Raw genomic sequence first — 19,544 nt, forward strand, 5'->3', positions numbered from 1 at the left:
TGTTGACGTAGTTGATGGTATCTTACATTCTGAGTGAATTTTACAGATGAAAGATAATATATGTAATATCAGTTCCAGGTCCATTGTTATGTATATTTGTGGTCTGTGGAGTTGCCTGTACATATCAAAACATTGTAGGAGTTGAGTCCTACAGGCTGCAGTGCAGTTAGACCCCATTTAAACACATTCCTGTTACCTGCCCTAGATGTCTGCATGCTCCAGTTCAGTGCCAACATAAGTCCCAGACCATGTTGTACAGTCTACTGATATCATAGAAAGATTTGAGGGGCATAGTAGCCATTACTACTAAACAACCAAAGCAGGCAGATATCCGGAGTGAGTAAAATTAATATATTTGTTTTAGGAGAGGTGAACTCTCTGCACTTTCACTGGTGTGTGGGTGTTTCTTTCTGCCTGAATCCCTCGGCTAAACCATAATCCTACCGGTTTGTTCTGAAATTGCATAATTTTTTGCTTGTCCTCAACATTACATTGTCCCTCTTGTTGTTTGTCCTTCACCGCGATGGCCGTGGTGTCGCCTCTGGCCGGCAGGGAGCGCTGCTTCGCTGACACAGCCTGGCCCCAGTATAAAAAAAAGTTTGTTCTGCGTTGTTTTTACGCAGGCGCAAAGCATGCTGTTTGTCCAGTTTCTCTGGTTGACTTACCTTTTGAGGTGGAGCAGTTTCGGTTCTTCGTGAGAGGATTAAATAATACCGACCACGGGTTTGGGTAAGCGCGTCCCGGGAGACTATAACCTCATTCCTCGGTATGTGAGGCTATAGGGACGCCCGCTGCGGAGCTGCTCGAGATTTCGCCAGGATTTCAGAATCTGTGCAACAGCAGGTGCGCGAGCGGGGACAAACGGTGAGAGGAGACGAAGAGGGAGGTGCTTCCGTGAGTGAGTTCACTATTGAAACAGAATAAATGATTGGGAAATTCAACTGGTTGCTTTTTTTAATGCCGAATTGTCGGGTCCTGCTCAATTATGCGGCTGGTGATCCCCACGGCTGCCGAGTTTCAGGATTCAGCGGCAGCCTGAAGTCTCCGTGCCTGCGGTGAGGGACTCTTCGCCCCGGGGTGGTGGCAGTGGGACAAACGCCACACACATTGTTTCCGCGTAGTAAGCCTCCCCGTGGACACCGAACACGGTGCTCGCGCTGTGGGTAGAATTAACAATTGGAAAGATGATGGGCTTCCTACGCCGGACGTTCAGCCACCGCTCGCGCAGACGGTTTCAGACAGCGGACGAACGGGACGGGAAAGGAAGAGGGGGAACCGCGAACCCCGCGCTCCTCGCGCACCAGCAGCAGGTCGTCCACGCGCCTGCTGTGGTGACCGGGGGAGCGGCCGTGCACATCCCAGCGGCTGGCACCGACAAGGATGCAATCACCTGCCGCGTGCTGCTGCTGGATGGGTCGGACGTTAACGTGGATATACCAGTGAGTGTGTGTGTGTGGTGTCTCCATATTATTTTCAGATATAATTCTCTCTCAGCAGAATATAAAGTGACTGTTCTTCTATGGTTGTATGGCTTGGGTCATTCAGCACCATGGAGTTTTAACACCTGTCATTGTGTGTGTTCTGTGCGGTGAGGGGTAGGGCTACAGATGGTGTTGTGATCAGCCAATTCACCACATTACTTCCCCATCTGACTGTTGGCAGGAAGCTGCCTACCTCAGAGAAACCTCCACCTCCCTCTCTCTGCCCAGCTCCCTCCCTCTCTCTGCCCATCTCCCCCCCTTTCTCTGCCCATCTCCCTCCATCCTCAGTTTTCTATCTCTCTCTTCTCTGTGAGGGAGTGATGTGATTTATCTTGTGGCGCTGTGACGAGAAAGAATGTGTGTGTCCAGGGGAGACGTAGGCATGTGTGCGTCATGTTGTCTTGAGAGTTTTATCTTAAAGGTCGAGTTTGTGCGCGTGTCATCATGGTCAGTGAAGCCGTCTCATGCGTCACTTTTTGAATACATACAGGAAGTCAGACTGCTGAGGGAATCAATGGTCATGGATAGAGAACCTATGACCTAATGTTAAAGTAGAGACTCTAGTAGTTTATCATTATGATAATAAGTTTGATTTGTATCAGGCAAAAAATGATCTGGCAAATAGACAATACATCAGAACATGAGAGCAATTCACTGTGTGAGGATGTAAATTGTTGAAGTTAAATTAGTGCGCTGCAGGTGCGTGGAGCCTGGGTGTAGTTAATATGCTTTATGGAGTTTGACTCCGGAGATAATTTATTGCAGTGTGTGGAAAGCATCCTCTCTTCAGAACTAAACAGTACATTCAGTAATATCACATTAAATATATTCCAAACAGTAGGCTATAACTTAGGCCTTAGAGAATACAGGCTTGTGTATGTGAGGACTCTTTCCTTAGTTTTCTCTTGTTAATTAGAACTAGCTCATGCTAACGGCCACCAGACGTCAGCTGATTGAAACCAGAGTCTATATAGAGCTCTAACAGGAACAAGCCTGAACATGACTGCTGAATCCTCCCTCAGGGATTCATCTACAGCTGTATTGAGTTGAAATGAATTCAATTGAACTCTTGTCTTCATCCAAAATCGACCTGCTAGGGCCTGCCCCCTAGGGGAAGATGTTTAAGGGTGGGGGTGCTGACTTTTATTTGTCAGGGGTCTGCTCATACAGGAGTAGTAAAGGCCAAAGGCACTACTTTTGTGAAAAAAATATTAGGTATTTAAAATGTTTTTCTTGTGATTTATCAGGGGGTGCTGCAGCACCCTCAACACCCCTTAACACCCCAGTGCTATGCCCCTAGGCACTTTCAGCTAGCCACTACCCCCTAAACACTCATCTAGATATGATTTGATGGGTACTAACACTATGGTGTTAACTTCACCTTTTCTGCCTTCACATAGGCTTGATGGACTTTGTCCCATTTTTACTTGCACCTGCTGTCAAATCCAGATCTACACAGGAGCTTTGGGGATAATATCTAGGGGGAATGTCTGTCTGTCTAGGGAAAGAGTTATTTTTGTGACCTCCATAACCACACACACAGGTTGGCAGGTTCATACTTGTTATCAGGAAACAAAGTACAAGGTTATCCTCTCTCTCTTTTAAAAACACACTTTGAGGGGTGCAGCTTTTTAGTGGTTTCGGGCATTGCATCTTGGTGGGTGTTCAGCTCAAGAGCCCTATGGATTGTGGGTGTTTCAAAGACAAAGGCCTGAATTATGGCTTCTCCCTCAGGTCTTCTCCCTCTGATTCTGCCCCAGATGCAGTCCCTAGTAATGACACACACCCACACTCTGTCATTCTTCTCCATATCCACCCACAAGGTCTAGGCTGTTTATTCTCCAGCCTCCCTATTGTGACTATAATACATGTGTGTGTTTAACAGAAAAGGTCAAAGGGCCAGGAGCTGTTTGACCAGATCAGGTATCATCTGGACCTGGTGGAGGCTGACTACTTTGGACTGCAGTTCATGGACCCAGAACAAGTCTCAGTGAGTAGATATACTCAAAGCCTCTCAACACACACACACACCACAATCTGCCATTGCTGAGGGGCTTCCCTATGATGTAATGACACTAGTTAAATCAATCACAGTGTGGTGTTAAAATGATTGATCTGACGCTCCAGCTATCTGTCATATTCTCTGTCTCTCTCCATCATATTATGTCTCTCTCTGCCTGTCGCTGTCTCTCTGCCTGTCGCTGTCTCTCTGCCTGTCGCTGTCTCTCTGCCTGTCGCTGTCTCTCTGCCTGTCGCTGTCTCTCTCTACTTTTTATTTTTAGGGGTAGATCAACTTTAATATTGCAGATTGATTCTGGGTTCTTTCAATGTAATTGTCTGCATCCTTTCCAATCCCCCATATATATTTTTTTACAAACATTTTATTTTATTATGTTCCCATAACCCTACCACCCCTCCCCTAATTGGAGAAAATTAATGGACAACAATACTTAGGCTTCTACTTCTAGCTTCTACATTCTATAAACATATTACGGACACAGTATATTTTACATTAGTCATATATTTTTTAACATTTTTTACTCCCACCCTTCAGCTACCCTCAACCACTTCCACCAATCTCTGAAAACCATCCCGTTTACTTTTTGTTAGCTGCACGTTTGACATAACTCCACAAGTGGTCTTTGTGATATCATTCAACAATTATTATACAATTTGTAAAAATAAAAAATCCCCAAATAATGTCATTTTTAAAATAATTAGCATATTTGACTTTAGCCATAATATTTGTTGTAATTGGCCTATTCAATTATTTTCTGGTGGATTAAACTGAAATTGCAACCAGTGTTCTATGGCTTGTTTCAAAACAGTGATATTCTGGAGATGATTTCATTTTCAAATAACCGAAAGTGAGAGGTTGCAATATCAATAAAGGGAAAAGGTCTATTCTTGTACATGGGTCATTGTAACTAATCTGCTGGAAAACCAGTTTGGATTTAAATACAACTTTTATCTTACAGTTAATATAAGGAAAAGTTCTAGTTAACGTTGTTATTCTTTCAACATGCATCGCTGGTTTACATGACCTCTGCTACTCCTGTCTCTAGTTTCAGCCCTTTTTTAATCATGATGGGCGGCCCAGGACAGAATCGGCAAACGTGGAATCGTATCGTCAGTTTGTTTGGCAATGTCTCTTACAGTAGTTGTAATGCAGATAATTATTTTTGCAGGGTGATACTGTCAGTTTGTTGTCACATTTAGAACTTTCTGCTGTATAGAGCAAGAGAAATGGGAACTCCCACGCTGTGCATTACAGTGTAAAGTTTCAGATGAATGTCACAGAGGGTGGTGGAGTCATAATCAAGGCTCCAGTGAGAATTGAACTCACGACCCCTTGTTTACAAGACCAGTGCTCTAACCACTGAGCTTTGGAGCCATTCTTATGAATTCTTCTTTAATAGTCTCCTCTCCTCCTTTCCTTGTCTCCTCTCCTTCATGACCATCTATTTGTTATTTTTAGGGGTAGATCAACTTTAATATTGCAGATTGATTGTGGGTTCTTTCAATGTAATTGTCTGCATCCTTTCCAATCCCCCATATCTATTTTTTTACAAACATTTTATTTTATTATGTTCCCATAACCCTACCACCCCTCCCCTAATTGGAGAAAATTAATGGACAACAATACTTAGGCTTCTACTTCTAGCTTATACATACTACGGGCACAATGTATTTTACAGTAGTAATCTTTTGTTTTGAGTATCAGCCTTCAGCTCCACTCACCCTTCCCATCTATCTCTGAACCCCTCCCATCTATCTCTGAACCCCTCCCATCTATCTCTGAACCCCTCCCATCTATCTCTGAACCCCTCCCATCTATCTCTGAACCCCTCCCATCTATCTCTGAACCCCTCCCATCTATCTCTGAACCCCTCCCATCTGGCCAGCAGCATAGCACCCTGCATCCCACTGCTGGCCTGCTTCAGTAGCTAAGCAGGGTTGGTCCCTGGATGGGAGACCAGATGCTGCTGGAAGTGGTGTTGGAGGGCCAGTAGGAGGCACCCTTTCTTCTGGTCTAAAAATAAATATATATATATCCCAATGCCCCAGGGCAGTGATTGGGGACATTGCCCTGTGTAGGGTGTCCTGGGATGTTAAAGTGTCCTGACTCTCTGTGGTCACTAAAGATCCCATGGCACTTATTGTAAGAGTAGGAGTATTAACCCTGGTGTCCTGGATAAATTCCCAATCTGGCCCTCATACCATCATGACCAACTAATCATCCCCAGCTTACAATTGGCTCATTCATTCCCCCTCCTCTCCCCTGTAACTATTCCCCAGGTCCTTGCTGTTAATGAGAATGTGTTCTCAGTCAACTTACCTGGTAAAATAAGGGTTAATAAATACATTCTCTGAACCCCTCCCATCTGTCTCTGAACCCCTCCCATCTGTCTCTGAACCCCTCCCATCTGTCTCTGAACCCCTCCCATCTGTCTCTGAACCCCTCCCATCTGTCTCTGAACCCCTCCCATCTGTCTCTGAACCCCTCCCATCTGTCTCTGAACCCCTCCCATCTATCTCTGAACCCCTCCCATCTGTCTCTGAACCCCTCCCATCTGTCTCTGAACCCCTCCCATCTGTCTCTGAACCCCTCCCATCTGTCTCTGAACACAATCCTGTTTTGATTTCTATTTGTCATTTATTTTTTAACTGATGTTTCACAAGTTCTGAACCTTTCTATTCTCATAGTTTCTACACATTGTAAATTAAAGACACAAGTTTGACAAAGGATTATATGATTGATTGACTGACTATGACTTTTCAGATCACCCAGCAGTGCAATTTGAAGCGTTAGCTGCAGGTAAATGTTGCAATTCTTGGGCCATTCCTGGACCTGCGACCAAAAACAAGCTACATATGGACAGTACCAAAACAAATGCTCTAATGATTCTGTCTCACAGCAAAATCTGCAGAGCTGGGATGGTTGTAACCCCTCATATGTATAACATTCTGTTGTCTACTTCTTTGTGTCTCTTGCAGCACTGGCTGGATGTGTCCAAGCCCATAAAGAAACAGATCAGAGGTGAATCCATTCACTCCCACTATCTAATATTCTTAGTGTGTGTGTGGTGTATACTTAATAACAAGCGAAAGCCAGCTACTTTTGCCAGACTGTTGGTAGTGTCCTCTACTTAATGTGTGCACTGTATACAGTGGGTTTGTGTGTGGGAAGGCAGGTGGTTCATTACCAGCTGTTGACATGGTGATTAGTGAGTGGTGCAGGGTGACGCCAATGTTTACTTTGTCAGAAAACGCCCTTCTCACAGAGGGCTGCCTGGTTCTTACCCAAGTTTCCAGACAATTTTTAAATTAAGTGCCTGGTGTCCCCAGGGTTTTTTATTTATAAAAAAAATTAAATAAATATTTTATTTATTTATACAATGTGGTAGAATGATAGATTGGCCTGACTATCTTCTTTCCCCTAATTGAATCTCTCTCGCTCTGTCTCTCTGTTTCAGATGGTCCTCCATACAGACTGTTCTTCAGGGTGAAGTTCTACTCCTCAGAGCCCAATAACCTACATGAGGAGTTCACCAGGTAACACCACCACTGGCTGCCTGTGCGCGTGCACACTCTGCACACATGAATACACACACACACTCATATACATACTGTCTCATTCACACAATCTCACCCCCTCCTCGGTGCAGTGTAGCTAATTACTTTTGGTCCAGTGGGTAAGAGACTAATTAAGGCAAAATGGACTGACACCTCTTCAGAGAGAGAAAGACAGTCAGTGAAAGAGAGAGGGAGAAAGACAGTCAGTGTGAAAGAGAGAGGGAGAAAGACAGTCAGTGTGAAAGAGAGAGGGAGAAAGACAGTCAGTGTGAAAGAGAGAGGGAGAAAGACAGTCAGTGTGAAAGAGAGAGGGAGAAAGACAGTCAGTGTGAAAGAGAGAGGGAGAAAGACAGTCAGTGTGAAAGAGAGAGGGAGAAAGACAGTCAGTGTGAAAGAGAGAGGGAGAAAGACAGTCAGTGTGAAAGAGAGAGGGAGAAAGACAGTCAGTGTGAAAGAGAGAGGGAGAAAGACAGTCAGTGTGAAAGAGAGAGGGAGAAAGACAGTCAGTGTGAAAGAGAGAGGGAGAAAGACAGTCAGTGTGAAAGAGAGAGGGAGAAAGACAGTCAGTGTGAAAGAGAGAGGGAGAAAGACAGTCAGTGTGAAAGAGAGAGGGAGAAAGACAGTCAGTGTGAAAGAGAGAGGGAGAAAGACAGTCAGTGTGAAAGAGAGAGGGAGAAAGACAGTCAGTGTGAAAGAGAGAGGGAGAAAGACAGTCAGTGTGAAAGAGAGAGGGAGAAAGACAGTCAGTGTGAAAGAGAGAGGGAGAAAGACAGTCAGTGTGAAAGAGAGAGGGAGAAAGACAGTCAGTGTGAAAGGGAGAGGGAGAAAGACAGTCAGTGTGAAAGGGAGAGGGAGAAAGACAGTCAGTGTGAAAGGGAGAGGGAGAAAGACAGTCAGTGTGAAAGGGAGAGGGAGAAAGACAGTCAGTGTGAAAGGGAGAGGGAGAAAGACAGTCAGTGTGAAAGGGAGAGGGAGAAAGACAGTCAGTGTGAAAGGGAGAGGGAGAAAGACAGTCAGTGTGAAAGAGAGAGGGAGAAAGACAGTCAGTGTGAAAGAGAGGGGGGGAAAGACAGTCAGTCTGAAAGAGAGGGGGGGAAAGACAGTCAGTGTGAAAGAGAGAGGGAGAAAGAGAGAGGGAGAAAGACAGTCAGTGTGAAAGAGAGAGGGAGAAAGACAGTCAGTGTGAAAGAGAGAGGGAGAAAGACAGTCAGTGTGAAAGGGAGAGGGAGAAAGACAGTCAGTGTGAAAGGGAGAGGGAGAAAGACAGTCAGTGTGAAAGGGAGAGGGAGAAAGACAGTCAGTGTGAAAGGGAGAGGGAGAAAGACAGTCAGTGTGAAAGGGAGAGGGAGAAAGACAGTCAGTGTGAAAGAGAGAGGGAGAAAGACAGTCAGTCTGAAAGAGAGGGGGGGAAAGACAGTCAGTCTGAAAGAGAGGGGGGGAAAGACAGTCAGTCTGAAAGAGAGAGGGAGAAAGACAGTCAGTGTGAAAGAGAGAGGGGGAAAGACAGTCAGTCTGAAAGAGAGAGGGAGAAAGACAGTGTGCCAGTCAGTCAGTCAGTGTGAAAGAGAGGAGAAAGACAGTCAGTGTGAAAGAGAGGGAGAAAGACAATGTGTCAGTCAGTGTGAAAGAGGGAGAAAGACAGTCAGTGTGAAAGAGAGAGGGAGAAAGACAGTCAGTCTGAAAGAGAGAGGGAGAAAGACAGTGTGCCAGTCAGTCAGTCAGTGTGAAAGAGAGGAGAAAGACAGTCAGTGTGAAAGAGAGAGGGAGAAAGACAATGTGTCAGTCAGTGTGAAAGAGGGAGAAAGACAGTCAGTGTGAAAGAGAGAGGGAGAAAGACAGTCAGTGTGAAAGAGAGAGGGAGAAAGACAGTCAGTCTGAAAGAGAGAGGGAGAAAGACAATGTGTCTGTCAGTCAGTGTGAAAGAGAGAGGGAGAAAGACAGTGTGCCAGTCAGTCAGTCAGTGTGAAAGAGGGAGGGAGAAAGACAGTGTGCCAGTCAGTCAGTCAGTGTGAAAGAGAGAGGGAGAAAGACAATGTGTGAAAGAGAGAGGGAGAAAGACAGTCAGTGTGAAAGAGAGAGGGAGAAAGACAGTCAGTGTGAAAGAGAGAGGGAGAAAGACAATCAGTGTGAAAGAGAGAGGGAGAAAGACAGTGTGGCAGTCAGTCAGTCAGTGTGAAAGAGAGAAAGATTGATTCTACATCAGTGGTTTTATTCTCACTCCTTTTGTCTGTGTTCCAGGTACCTGTTTGTGCTGCATCTTCGACAAGACATTCTGTCCGGCAGGTAAGCAGCTCCTAACATCCCCAACACACACACACACACACACACAACTAAACCTCTCTCTCTGTCTCTCATTCTCTCTCCATCTGGGTCACATCTCCTGTGTGTAGCTCTATAATAAAGTACAGGATCAGAACATCAGAGGGCTGATCATTTAAAGAAAAGGACCTCTCCTCCCCAACACACACATATATATATATATATGTGTATATATATATGTGTATATATATGTATATATGTGTGTGTGTGTTGGGGAGGAGAGGTCCTTTTCTTTATATGATCAGCCCTCTGATGTTCTGATCCTGTACAGTGGCATATATATATATACACACACACACACACACAGTGCATTCGGAAAGTATCGAGGCCCCTTCCATTTTTCCACATTTTGTTACGTTACAGCCTTATTCTAAAATGAATTACATTATTTTCCCCCTCATCAATCTACACAAAATTCATCTTAAAGACAAAGCAAAAACAGGTTTTTAGAAATGTTTGCAAATGTATAAAAAAAACAAATGCCTTATTTACGTAAGTATCCAGACCCTTTGCTATGAGACCTTGAAATTGAGCTCCGGTGCATTCTGTTTCCATTGATCATCCTGTGGTAAATTCAATTCATTGGGCATTATTTGGAAAGGCACACAACTGTCTATATAAGGTCCCACAGTTGACAGTGAATGTCAGAGCAAAAACCAAACCATGAGGTCGAAGGAATTGTCCATAGAGCTCAGAGACAGGATTGTGTCGACACAGATCTGGGGAAGGGTACCAAAAAAGGTCTGCAGCATTGAAGGTCCCCAAGAACACAGTGGCCTCCATCATTCTTAAATGGAAGACGTTTGGAACCACCAAGACTTTTCAGTAAAAGGCACATCACCGCCTGCTTGGAGTTTGCCAAAAGGCACCAAAAGACTCTCAGACCATGAGAAACAAGATTTTCTGGTCTGATTGAACCCTTTGGCCTGAAAGCCAAGCGTCAAGTCTGGAGGAAACCTGGCACCATCCCTACGGTCAAGCATGGTGGTGGCAGAATCATGCTGTGGGGGTGTTTTTCAGTGGCAGGGACTGGGAGACTAGTCAGGATCGAGAGAAAGATGAATGGAGCAAAGTACAGAGATCCTTGATGAAAACCTGCTCCAGAGCGCTCAGGACCTGAGACTGGGGTGAAGGTTCACCTTCCAACAGGACAATGACCCTAAGCACACAGCCAAGACAACGCAGGAGTGGCTTCGGGACAAGTCTCTGAATGTCCTTGAGTTGCCCAGCCAGAGCCCGGACATGAACTCAATTGAGCATCTCTGGAGAGACCTGAAAATAGCTGTGTAGCGACACTCCCCATTCAACCTGGCGGAGCTTGAGAGGATCTGCAGAGAAGAATGGGAGAAACTCCCCAAATACAGGTGTGCCATGCTTGTAGCGTCATACCCAAGAAGACTCAAGGCTGTAATCGCTGCCATTGGTGCTTCAACAAAGTACTGAGTAAAGGGTGTGAATACTTATGTAAATGTAATATTTCAATATATTTTTTAATACTACTTTAATACTTTTAATACTATTTCAAATCTGTTTTTGCTATATCATCATGGGGTATTGTATGTGTGGGTTGAGGACATTTAAAAAAACAATCCATTTTAGAATGAGGCTGTAGCATAACAAAATGTGGAAAAGGTCAAAGGGTCTGAATACTTTCTGAATGCACTACATACATTACTGGAAGTAACGCTGCATGCGGTGTGTGTGGTGTGATCTCTCTGTTCTGGAACCTTCCTCTCTCCCTCCAGGTTGAAGTGTCCATATGATGTCTCAGTAGACCTGGGGGCCTACTGCTTACAGAGTAGGTGATGATTTACACACTACGGTATCTCTGGAATCAGCATTCATGTTTCTTTTACACCTGACTATAACGCGTGCATGCTTGTGTGTGTAGGTGAGCTGGGGGACTGTGACCCTCTAGAGCATTCTCCTGAGCTGGTGTCAGAGTTCCGCTTCACACCCAAACAGAGTGAGACCATGGAGGCAGACATCTTTAACAAGTGGGTGGACCTAAGGTGAGTTAAAACGCCATCCAACCATCCTCACTGGTGTCTGTCTGAACAGACTGTAGGTGTGTCTGGATAAGAACACAGGACATCTTTACTGGTGTCTGTCTGAACAGACTAGGTGTGTCTGGATAAGAACACAGGACATCTTCACTGGTGTCTGTCTGAACAGACTAGGTGTGTCTGGATAAGAACACAGGACATCTTCACTGGTGTCTGTCTGAACAGACTAGGTGTGTCTGGATAAGAACACAGGACATCTTCACTGGTGTCTGTCTGAACAGACTGTAGGTGTGTCTGGATGAGAACACAGGACATCTTCACTGGTGTCTGTCTTAACAGACTGTAGGTGTGTCTGGATAAGAACACAGGACATCTTTACTGGTGTCTGTCTGAACAGACTAGGTGTGTCTGGATGAGAACACAGGACATCTTCACTGGTGTCTGTCTGAACAGACTGTAGGTGTGTCTGGATAAGAACACAGGACATCTTCACTGGTGTCTGTCTGAACAGACTAGGTGTGTCTGGATAAGAACACAGGACATCTTCACTGGTGTCTGTCTGAACAGACTAGGTGTGTCTGGATAAGAACACAGGACATCTTCACTGGTGTCTGTCTGAACAGACTGTAGGTGTGTCTGGATAAGAACACAGGACATCTTCACTGGTGTCTGTCTGAACAGACTAGGTGTGTCTGGATAAGAACACAGGACATCTTCACTGGTGTCTGTCTGAACAGACTGTAGGTGTGTCTGGTTAAGAACACAGAACATCTTCACTGGTGTCTGTCTGAACAGACTGTAGGTGTGCCTGGATGAGAACACAGGACATCTTCACTGGTGTCTGTCTGAACAGACTAGGTGTGTCTGGATAAGAACACAGGACATCTTCACTGGTGTCTGTCTGAACAGACTGTAGGTGTGCCTGGATGAGAACACAGGACATCTTCACTGGTGTCTGTCTGAACAGACTAGGTGTGTCTGGATAAGAACACAGGACATCTTCACTAGTGTCTGTCTGAACAGTCTGTAGGTGTGTCTGGATAAGAACACAGGACATCTTCACTGGTGTCTGGATAAGAACACAGGACAGGTGATAACCACATGAACAATGTCTGGTTCTTTAACATCAACTCAGAGGAGTGTATCACTCTGGTGTTTTCTAGTGCTGTATCAAACCTATGTAGATCTCCCTCTCTATCTCTCTCCCCCGCTCTCTCCCCCGCTCTCGCTCTCTCCCTCGCTCTCCTTCTCCCTCTGTTTTCCTCTGTCTGTGTGACGGATCAAGGGAATAATCCCTGGAGCGTCTTGATTGAATCCAGGCAGTATTTAACCCTGCTAGTGTATGATCGCTCCAATCTCAGATTAGATTACACACACAGATTACACACACATACACTGGGGCTCACTGAGCTGACATGACACCAGTGAAAGCGAGAAAGCCTACTGAGTTTCGCTCTCTCTCTATTGGCCAGATAAAACCCTCGGCCCTAATCTGTCGTGTACATCTGAACTGGATTACTGCAAGAAGTATGGAGGACATTCCACCCAGAGGGCAGGGTATGTGTGTTAGAGAGAGACTGAGCATGTGGTTGTGTTTCCCCAGGGGTAAGGATCCATCCCAGGCAGAGACAAACTTCCTCAACAAGTGTAAATGGCTGGAGCTGTACGGAGTGGACATGCACTTTGTCAAGGTTGGTGCGTGTGCTGCTGTTGTCAGTGTTTGATGTTTTTGAAGAGTTGTGTTGTAGAGTAGCGCTGAGCGTGTGTGACTGTGTTGTCCTCAGGGAAGGGACGGAGCGGAGTACGCTCTGGGTCTCACTCCCACTGGCATCCTGGTGTTTGAGGGCTCCACCAAGATAGGCCTCTTCTTCTGGTAAACACACACACACACTTTGACATGAACACTCCAAAACACACAATGATATATTATTGAAAACAGCTGCGTAGTCTGCAATGTCAACTGTGTGTGTTCCAGGCCCAAGATCACCCGCCTGGATTTCAAAAAGAGTCGACTCACCCTAGTGGTGACGGAGGACGATGATCAGGTGAGCAATACACAAATACCCCTGCCCATGACCCCACTCCGAGGGTGTCTCAAATATGCAAAGAAAACCATTTCCATTTCACAGCACCACACATTTACAGGCTACACACTTGTACGCGATCGCCCCCTATTTCACCTTTTGACTTGACAACAAAGACCATTTCATTGACATTGAAATAGTTGGACTGCTTTTGTCGGAGTAGTGTTTGATTGTGATTGGCTGTTGTGTGTTTAGGGGCGGGAGCAAGAGCACACATTTGTGTTCCAGTTGGACAGTTCGAAGACGTGTAAACACTTGTGGAAATGTGCTGTGGAGAGCCACGCCTTCTTCCGGCTGCGCCAGCCCACTGCTGGGAAGGCCTCCAGCAGTGACTTCACACGCCTTGGATCACGCTTCAGGTTCAGGTGGGTGGGGCTCGCACCAACACTCAACTCTACAACAGAGGTTGTACCCAAAATGGCACCCTATTCCCTATATAGTGCACCACTTTTGACCAGAGTTCTAGGGTGCACTATATAGTGAATAGAGTGTCATGTTGGATGCACTCTGAGACTAGGTAGGGTTCTGGTCAAAAGTAGTGCACGAACTGAGGACTAGTGCGCCATCCGAGATGCAAGTTCTGTCTCTATGGTTACGTGATGGAAGCTATGGTTACAGGGAAATGCCGTTTGTTTACATGTCAAACTGAAATGACCTCTTCAGATATACACACTCTTCCATGCATCTATCACCAACATACAGGGACACAGTATGTTGAGTCATGTAAATGTTCTGTACATCCTGACATGCCAAATACAGAGATGCCAGCTACTGTTCATCGTCGTTAAAGGGAAACTTGGGGGTTTTGGCAATGAAGCCCTTTATCTACTTCCCCAGAGTCAGATTGACTCAACGATACCATTTTTATGTATCTGCATCCAGTATTAAGGAAGTTATCAGCAGTTTCACGAGCTAATGCTAACTGGCATTAGCGCATGATTGGAAGTCTATATCTACTAGCATGCTAGTAGTTACCATAGACTTCCAGTCATTGTGCTAATGCTAGTTAGCAATCACGCTAACGCTAGTTAGCAAATTCCTTTAAACTGGGTTGGTATATTCTCCCCAGTACACACTATAGCCTATACCCTACAGCTCCCAGCAGGGACATAAAAATGGTATCAACGAGTTAATCTGACTCACTGCCAAAATCCTGAAGTATCCCTTTAAAGGGTTCTCTTTCTCCTCAGTGGAAAGACTGAGTACCAGGCGACCCACGGAGGGAGGCTGAGGAGGGCCAGTACGTTTGAGAGGCGACCCAGCAAGAGATACCCCTCCCGCACTCACTCACTGGGTGGCAAGGGTTGGTATATTCTCCCCAGTACACACTATAGCCTATACCCTACAGCTCTAAATCCCTACAGCTCCCAGTTCCCCCATACAGTAAAACACCCTTACAGGCAGTTTCCCATGTCAATTCTCCTGTGCTTGATTCACTGACCTGATTTAACCTGGCTTTCTCTCTCTCTCTACAGCCCTCTCTCCAGCCAAACCACCACATATCAGGTGGGTCCCTGAGAGCACAGGACAACCAAGCATCTACAGAGCCCTTAGAAAGTATGCACACCCTTGACCTTTTTCCACATGTTGTTGTTACAAAGTGGGTTTAAATGGATTTAATTGTAACTTTCTGTCAACAATCTACACAAAATATACTAATGTCAAAGTGGAAGAAAAATTCTAACATTTGTAAAAATTAACACTAATGTATCTTGATTAGATAAGTATTCAACCACCTGAGTCAATACATGTTAGAATCACCTTTGGCAGCGATTACAGCTGAGTCTTTCTGGGTAAGTCTAAGAGCTTTCCACACCTGGATTGTGCAACATTTGCCTATTATTATTTTTCTAAATTCTTCAAGCTCTGTCAAATTGGTTGTTGATCATTGCTAGACAACCGTTTTCACTTTCAGGGCTTGCCATATATTTTCAAGCAGATTTAAGTAAAAAATTATAACTCTGCCGCTCAAGAACATTCACTGTCTTGGTAAGCAACTCCAGTATAGATTTAGCCTTTTGTTTTTTAGGTCATTGTCCTGCTGAAAGATGAATTAATCTCCCAGTGTTAGGTGGAAAGCAGACTGAACCAGGTTTTCCTTTAGGATTTTTCCTGTGCTTAGCTCCATTACATTTTCTTATTTTTCCTGAAAAACTCCCCAGTCCTTAACAATTACAAGCATACCCATAACATGATGCAGCCACCACTATCCTTGAAAATACAGAGTGGTATTTGGTGATGTGTTGCATATTTGATTTGCCCCAAACATAACACTTTGTAATCAGGACAAAAAGGGAATTGCTTTGCCACATTGCAGTATTACTTTAGTGCCTTGTTGCAAACAGGAGGAATATTTGGAATATTTGTATTCTGTACAGGCATCCTTCTTTTCACGCCGTCAATTAGGTTTGTATTGTGGAGTAACTACAATGTTTTTCCATCCTCAGTTCTCCCCTATCACAGCCCTTAAACTCTTTAACTGTTTTAAAGTCACCATTGGCCTCATGGTGAAATCCCTGAGCAGTGTCCTTCCTCTCTGGCAGCTGAGTTAGGAAGGACGCCTGTATCTTTGTAGTGACTGGGTGTATTGGTACACCATCCAAAGTGTAATTATTAACTTCATCATGCTCAAAGGGATATTCCATGTCTGCTTTATTTATTTATTTTTACCAATAGTTGCCCTTCTTTGCGAGGCATTGTAAAACCTCCCTGGTCTTTGTGGTTGAATCTGTTTGAAATTCACTGCTCGGCTGAGGGACCTTACAATTATCTGTATGTGTGGGGTACAGAGATGAGGTAGTCTTAAAATAAATATTATTATTTCACACACGGTGAGTCCATGCAACTTATTTTACATGTTAAGCACATTTTTACTTCTGAATTTATTTAGGCTTGCCAAAACTAAGGGGTTGAATACTTCTTGACTCAAGACATTTCAGCTTTTGATTTGTAATTAATTTGTAAACATTTCTGAAAACATAATTCCACTTGGACATTATGAGGTGTTTTATGTAGGCCGGTGAGCAAAACAAATGTATATTTAATCCATTTTCTAATTCAGGCTGTAACACAACAAAGTGGAGAAAGTCCAGGGGTGTGAGTCCTTTCTGAAGGAGTTGTATGTTACGCCTCTATTCATGTTACAGAGCAGTATGGTAATGAGCTAGATGTACATTTTATAACAATGTATGTAAATTGAAGATATGTTTCGGTTAGTGATCTGTATGTAAATGTGATCTTATTGAGCAGTTATATTGTTCTGTTTCAGCGCCCACACCAGCCACGAACCTAGTCTACACCCGGTAAGACACACACACACAATGGTTCCTCATGGATATGAAGGTTAAAAAGGAAAACGTCAGTGGATACCTTTGTGACTGATTACCATGGCAATGCATCTGCAATATTCAACTTAATATTATTTTCTCAGTCTTTTTCTCCATCTATCTCTGTTCAGTACCAGCGTAACATCCCTATAGCCCATGAGCCTTGGCACCCAGCCCTCACACCCCCCATCTACCTACAACACTCAGGACACACATCCCCGCACAGGTGAGACAGACAGACAGACGCACACATAGGTAAGGCAGTTGTCTTCTTAATGGTGTATAGTGAGTCCCACTAGCCCCCAGAGTTCTCTCTCATTTCAGAGGTGCTCTCTTTCTCTCCGCCAGGTATCTCCTCTATTTTCTAATGTCTCTTTCACTTCATATCACTGTTACATCATTCATGTGTTGCATCATTTAGACAGGCTGTGTGTGTGTATGCTTACCGTGTCTGTGTATGCGTACCATGTGTGTCATTTCCCATGTCCAGAGCGCCTGCCGCAGTAGCAGTGAGTCAAGAGCCCAGTCATCGGTCAGTACCAGAGAGGACCAGCGGGTCTTTCCCAGGATCCATCAGTGTGGTGTACAGAGACAAGGTCATGACTGCACTCTGACCCCTCCACCCTAACCTCTACAGCTCTGACCCAGGACCCTGTCCCAAACCCACCTCTAAATCTAAACTCTAACACATACGCTTACGAGACAACTGGAAGACGGAGAGAGACTGGGAGACAGAAACACTCTGGTTGTGGACTCATGGACCAAAATACCTCGCCATCCTCCTCCTCATCACCCTCCTCATCATCACCATCATTACACACCAGCCTTGTCTACCATGTGTCTTCTCCATCAGATCACCACCACCATGCTGTGGAGACAGAGACTCCTAACAGAAAGAGAGAGACTTTAAACACAGAGAGATCATAGAGAGATCTCTGTCCTAGTGGATTGGACCATGATGTTTGATGTTCAGTGCCTTGTTAGTTCATGTAATTGTTGTTGATACTTTAGTGGCTGAATGCTACAAAGTCCTCAAATGTAACTGGGTAAGATTGAAATTCCGTTTATGCTTTACAAAACAATCATACCGCGAAATTATTTTTCTGCCCAGTTAGCGATTAGATTTGCTTTTAGACAAATCCTTTTAGAGCAAGCCAAATAATTTCATGTTTTAAAAGTTATCCTAGATCAGGATTCATTGTTTGAATGTAAGATGCCAATCATTTGAGTGTGTGAAGTAGTCTGTGTCATCATAAACTGCTGTAACTAGGGATCACATGGTTCTACATTACATCTGTAGGGAAATATAGCTACTTTGGAAATCTCAGCTAAACGATGAAGGAAAATGTTCTTGTTAAATCCTTATCAGCAGTATATACATTACAATAGGATGTCATGTTATGGAAGTCTTGAGTCTATCGCTGCATATCTGCCTTTGTTCTTCAGAGACATGAATGTTGTGTGTGAGGGGTTCTGACTCAGCTTAATCAACCCCCATAGATCAATAGCCTTGTTTACCTGTGTTAATGCTGACTGTGTTTACATCCTCTTCATGCTCAACATTCCTTCCTGTTGTCTTCAAATTGTTACTCTTATCACAACCAGCCTTAGATTGGTTGCTACAGCCTTGTTGAATAAACACACTGCTTAAACTCCTTCACTGAAGTTGAATAATGTACACGTGTGTACACACACACACACTGAATGACTGTTAAAATGGTGTGCCATACACACAAGACCACACACAGACTACCAAAGCACAGGTGGCTGATGGTACCTTAATTGGGGAAGATGGGCTCATAGAATGTTATCAAACGTGGTTTCCATGAGCTGTCCTCCCCTCAGCAGCCTGTGTACCAAAGAGGTTTTAAAAACTGGTGTTACTGTGGTAATGAAGGTGGAACAGGGTGCTGGTCTGGTTTTGGGTTTCTGGACTGTGTTTGAGTGAGTGTGATGTGCTGTCCCCAGTTTCCCTCTGAGTGGTCCTGTCCTGGGAGGGGAGCAGCAGTTCAGTGTTGAGGAGAACGAGACACCGTACTCTGGAAGCATACACCATCGCCACCGCAGACACACACACTACGACAACAGCCAGGAGGCTTACTGTCACACACACAGCAAGAACAGTGAGTATACAAACACACACGGGTATACACACCACGGCAGCCAGGTTATACACACCACGGCAGCCAGGTTATACACACCACGGCAGCCAGGTTACAGACACCACGGCAGCCAGGTTACTGACACCACGGCAGCCAGGTTATACACACCACGGCAGCCAGGTTATACACACCACGGCAGCCAGGTTATAGACGCCAGGTTATACACACCACGGCAGCCAGGTTATACACACCACGGCAGCCAGGTTATAGACGCCAGGTTATACACACCACGGCAGCCAGGTTATAGACGCCAGGTTATACACACCACGGCAGCCAGGTTATAGACGCCAGGTTATACACACCACGGCAGCCAGGTTAGACGCCAGGTTATACACACCACGGCAGCCAGGTTAGACGCCAGGTTATACACACCACGGCAGCCAGGTTAGAGACACCACGGCAGCCAGGTTATAGACACCACGGCAGCCAGGTTATAGACACCACGGCAGCCAGGTTACAGACACCACGGCAGCCAGGTTACAGACACCACGGCAGCCAGGCTACAGACACCACGGCAGCCAGGCTATAGACGCCAGGTTATACACACCACGGCAGCCAGGTTATACACACCACGGCAGCCAGGTTATAG

At 45.0% G+C, this 19,544-nt stretch overlaps 1 protein-coding gene and 1 non-coding gene across 6 annotated transcripts; one reads left to right on the top strand and one right to left on the bottom strand.

Moving 5' to 3' along the window:
* The first annotated feature begins 491 nt into the window (after nt 1-491).
* On the top strand, nt 492-18,449 carry LOC120048856 (band 4.1-like protein 4B). Of its 5 annotated transcripts, none has more exons than XM_038995146.1 (16): nt 492-1,439; nt 3,367-3,471; nt 6,480-6,522; nt 6,959-7,037; nt 9,297-9,341; nt 11,123-11,175; nt 11,269-11,389; nt 12,987-13,074; nt 13,168-13,256; nt 13,359-13,428; nt 13,663-13,832; nt 14,658-14,770; nt 14,943-15,024; nt 16,736-16,769; nt 16,898-17,019; nt 17,284-18,449. In XM_038995146.1, exons 1-16 carry the CDS (start codon nt 1,185-1,187, stop codon nt 17,405-17,407), a joined length of 1,593 nt encoding a protein of 530 aa, XP_038851074.1. In that variant the 5' UTR covers nt 492-1,184; the 3' UTR covers nt 17,408-18,449. The 5 variants fall into 5 exon arrangements, with proteins under 5 accessions (XP_038851074.1, XP_038851075.1, XP_038851077.1 ...); XM_038995147.1 differs by having other exon boundaries at nt 16,925-17,019; XM_038995149.1 differs by having other exon boundaries at nt 14,943-14,973.
* trnat-ugu lies at nt 4,803-4,875 on the bottom strand. The gene has a single exon. It is a non-coding gene; the product is annotated as a tRNA-Thr (tRNA).
* Nucleotides 18,450-19,544: the final 1,095 nt, after the last annotated feature.

This window comes from Salvelinus namaycush, chromosome 5 (genome assembly GCF_016432855.1).
Source record: "Salvelinus namaycush isolate Seneca chromosome 5, SaNama_1.0, whole genome shotgun sequence".
Classification (NCBI taxonomy): Eukaryota; Metazoa; Chordata; class Actinopteri; order Salmoniformes; family Salmonidae; genus Salvelinus; species Salvelinus namaycush.

Bases quoted from the DNA above. Each gene is read 5' to 3' on its own strand.
- LOC120048856 (XM_038995146.1), top strand. From the start codon at position 1,185: ATGATGGGCTTCCTACGCCGGACGTTCAGCCACCGCTCGCGCAGACGG. The intron at 1,440-3,366 runs GTGAGTGTGTGT...TGTGTTTAACAG, and splicing joins ACGTTAACGTGGATATACCA to AAAAGGTCAAAGGGCCAGGA. The intron at 15,025-16,735 runs GTATGCACACCC...GTTCTGTTTCAG, and splicing joins ATCTACAGAGCCCTTAGAAA to CGCCCACACCAGCCACGAAC.